This window comes from Larus michahellis, unplaced genomic scaffold, assembly GCF_964199755.1.
Source record: "Larus michahellis unplaced genomic scaffold, bLarMic1.1 SCAFFOLD_34, whole genome shotgun sequence".
In the NCBI taxonomy this organism is placed as follows: domain Eukaryota; kingdom Metazoa; phylum Chordata; class Aves; order Charadriiformes; family Laridae; genus Larus; species Larus michahellis.
This window is the reverse complement of record NW_027436399.1, coordinates 1,918,839-1,922,583: the sequence shown is the minus strand read 5'-3', so window position 1 is coordinate 1,922,583 and position 3,745 is coordinate 1,918,839. Positions and strand designations below refer to the sequence as shown.

General features: G+C 54.4%; 1 protein-coding gene across 1 annotated transcript; it reads right to left on the bottom strand.

Moving 5' to 3' along the window:
• Positions 1 to 987, bottom strand: LOC141737334 (olfactory receptor 14J1-like). Its single transcript, XM_074572017.1, has 2 exons — positions 434 to 987; positions 1 to 28 (listed from the first exon to the last, which is right to left on the bottom strand). The coding sequence occupies exons 1-2, from the start codon at positions 985 to 987 to the stop codon at positions 1 to 3; spliced, it is 582 nt and encodes a 193-aa protein (XP_074428118.1).
• Positions 988 to 3,745: the final 2,758 nt, after the last annotated feature.

Genomic DNA, 3,745 nt, shown 5'->3' with positions numbered 1-3,745 from the left:
TTACAAACGGACAGTCAGCTTTTTAGTCCTGGACACATGGAGGAAGAAGAACTTCAGGGGTGAATTTCCTCAGGCATGTTTGGAGAAAGACCCCAGCATTAAAGCAGTGCACCAGGGAGATCTTCCTTTGTTAACAGAGACTCTGTGAAAGAGGCCAGCTCTGAGCCACTGTGAAATACATTTTTAGAAGGGAACCAGGTGAAACTAAGACGTAAATGTCTCAGGTGTAGTGACACAAGTGAAACCTTTGTGTAGGAGCATAAAAACCATAAATGACAATATCAACAGCAATGATGAGAAATATAATCATTAAAAACACAAAGCCAATAACAAAACACACAAAAAAGCAGATGGAATCAAATAGTGCGGGAGTCATTTGTGGAGAGAGGTGGAACGTTTCTCCCTCTTGAAAAAAATCCATGAAATCAGATACCGAATGGCCTCCTTGAGCTCCTGGTTCCTCATGCTGTAGATGAGGGGGTTCAGTGCTGGAGGCAACACTGAGTACAGCACAGCCACCACCAGATCGAGAACTGGGGAGGAGATGGAGGGGGGCTTCAGGTAGGCAAACATGGCAGTGCTGACAAACAGGGAGACCACGGCCAGGTGAGGGAGGCACGTGGAAAAGGCTTTGTGCCGTCCCTGCTCAGAGGGGATCCTCAGCACGGCCCTGAAGATCTGCACATAGGACAGCACGATGAAAACAAAGCACCCGAAGATTAAACAGGCACTGACCACAAGAAGCCCAACTTCCCTGAGGTAGGAGTGTGAGCAGGAGAGCTTGAGGATCTGGGGGATTTCACAGAAGAACTGGCCCAGGGCATTGCCCTGGCAGAGGGGCAGGGAAAATGTATTGGCCGTGTGCAGGAGAGCATGGAGAAACCCACTGCCCCAGGCAGCTGCTGCCATGTGGACACAAGCTCTGCTGCCCAGGAGGGTCCCGTAGTGCAGGGGTTTGCAGATGGCAATGTAGCGGTCATAGGCCATAATGGTGAGAAGAAAGAACTCTGCTGTGAGAAAGAAGATGAAGAACAAGAGCTGTGCAGCACATCCTGCATAGGAGATGTCCCTGGTGTCCCAGAGGGAATTGGCCATGGCTTTGGGAAGAGTGGTGGAGATGGAGCCCAGGTCAAGAACAGAGAGGTTGAGGAGGAAGAAGTACATGGGGGTGTGGAGGCGGTGGTCACAGGCGATGGTGGTGATGATGAGGCTGTTGGCCAGGAAGGCAGCCAGGTAGATGCCCAGGAAGGTCCAGAAGTGGAAGAGCCGCAGCTCCCGCGTGTCTGCGAATGCCAGGAGGAGGAACTGGGTGATGGAGCTGCCATTCGACATTTTCTGCCCCTGGGCTTGGAGACCTGTTAATGGAAAGAAAAGCAGTGAGAAGTTAGGGAAGATTTCTCTCAAACTAAAGTATTCAATTGGTCTTAGAAACCCACCAAACTGGCTCTCGCCTTTCAGGAAGACCTTTTGCAGGTCCTTTTTGTACACTCTGGTTGGTGCTGGCTGATAGTCCACCAGAGAGCTGAGATCTCTGCAGGATTCAGTCCTGCCCTACAGCCATGGGTAAAAAGGAACACGGGGTGATCTCAGATTAAATCCACTCCTGGCATCAAAGGGCTTTTCAGCATTGTCACCCGACTGCAGGGCAGAGCTCAGGGCACCTTGTTGTTGGTGTTGTTCTGTTGTAGTTTCCCCACCACACCTGAGGAGTGTTTTTAAGGCAGAAATCCCTGGCATTTCTGCTGTGCTGCAAGTGAAACCTTGTGGGTCCTACGAGCCAAGGGGACTGTCCCTCAGTGCAGAGCGAGGACAGCGAGTTTGTCCATCGGAATTGCTCTCAGCTGCCCTGTGCTGCTGCCTCTTTGAGCTGGAGGATGATCCCAAGCAGACATTCCCCTGAGAAGAACCTGGACACTGCTGAGAGCAGAGGAGTCCCATTTACAAGCGCAGTTCTCCCAGCCCCTCACCTGAGCTCATTGGACCCCAGGAGGATCTCAGCTCTCCCCTCCCAGCCAGGGACACAGGGGGCTCATTGCAGCTGCCTACATTCAGCCCTCCAGCTGGATTTACACGGCCTTGGCACTGACATGTCTACTCCGTGGGGCTGCTAGACGACACAGGGATGCCACGGGAGAGCTGAGCCCTTCTGGAGGGCAGCGTGCAGCCAAGCAGGACACTCCTGGGAAAGAGCCAACTAGCCTAAAGATGGGGTGGCTTACTCTCGGCCCCACACACTGCAGTCCCCAGAGCCCAAAATATTAAAGGCATTTGGATGCTTTCCTCCCTGGATACACCTGCATGACAGGACGTGCAGCATCAGTGTCTGAGCTGCACCTGAATCCTCACCCCCCACCACAGTGGAAGAAGGGAAGGAACAAGGACAGCAGGGGCAAGAGGGGAACAGGTGAAAATTCTTCTTCAAAAAGAGCCAGGACAGGGAGACACTTGAATATTTCTCCTCTAGGGTGTGGGAGAGGAGACCAGGGAGTGTCTCCAGGGAATATATGTGTGGTGGTGGGGAGGTGCCATCCTAAATGGAAAAGGAAATTCCTTTCTCCCACTCCCCATGCATCCCACTAAAGGTGGAAAATTCAAAACATGGGCTCCATTTCTTTCATTTAAATGCTGCCTTGAAGTCCTTCTCCAAAAGGACCCTCTGCAAATGTCCTGGGGGTGATCTGGAGCTGGGAGGAAACACGACCCATCCAGCACCCTCACGACTGCAGAAGGACCCTGCCATGACACGACTGGGGTCACTCCTTCCACCCACAGCTTCTCCCCGCAGCGCCATGGGGAGCTCCCCGGGCAGGCTGAGAGCTGACCCTGGCAGGCAGCAGAGTCCCTGGCCCAGCACACAGTTCCCTGGGACACGGGGACCCTGCTCTGAAAGACAGCCCTGAGCACCCCTGCACGCACACCCACCTTCACAGCCCGGCAGCCGTCCCTGGGAGAAGGCAGCCGACATGCCCTGTGCCTTTGGTGATGTGGTAGGGGTGCCCTGCTCTCGAGCACATCCTTCTCAACACCGACGGAGCCTTGAGAGCCTTCCTGACAGATCACATTAGCCATGGGCTATGCCAGCTTTAGGAGACTGCTCCAGGGAGCCTCTCTGCATTATACTGCAGCAGAGACACAGCATGCCCTGTCCCTCTGACGGTGCAGCAGGGAAGCCCTGCTCCACACGTTGTCCTTCTCCTCGAAACTAGAGAAACTGTGAGAGTGGTACTTGCAGATCCCGTAGGCTCTGGGTTGTTCCAGCTTCTGGAGATCCCTCCAGCAGCTGCAGATTCAATGCCCTGCAGCCAGAGATTGTGCAAAGGCTGTGAGGATTTCTCCCAGTGAGCTCTCAGCATTCTCCCACCCCAGGCTGCCTTTAAGATCCGCTGGCCTCACACGTCTCCCCTCGTTACCTGCAGGCAGTGCCCTCAGCCCTGCTGCCCTTTGCAGAGGAGCTGCTCCTGGGCAGAGCTGTCTCTCTGCAGCGCTGCCCGCTTGCCACGAGCTCCCTCCATGCCAGGAGCCCAGCCCAGCTCAGACGCAGAGGACCAGCCCGAGACGTCACTTTCTCTGCCTCCTCAGGGCTCCCTGGAGGTGTCCCTGTGCCTCCAGGGGAACCTACTGGGAAAGAGACTGAAGTAATACTGTGTGGTCTCTCTTGCACCTCTGGAGAGACGCTTCTTTCCAGCCGGGTAATTTCTCCTATCAGAGAGAGCTGCGCATGAGAAAGGTCTTGTTCCTTCTGGTA

Coding starts and splice junctions, on each gene's coding strand:
- LOC141737334 (XM_074572017.1), bottom strand. CDS start 987: ATGGCCTATGACCGCTACATTGCCATCTGCAAACCCCTGCACTACGGG. Junction 29..433: donor GAGCTCAAGGAGGCCATTCG/GTATCTGATTTC, acceptor CCATGTGTCCAG/GACTAAAAAGCTGACTGTCC.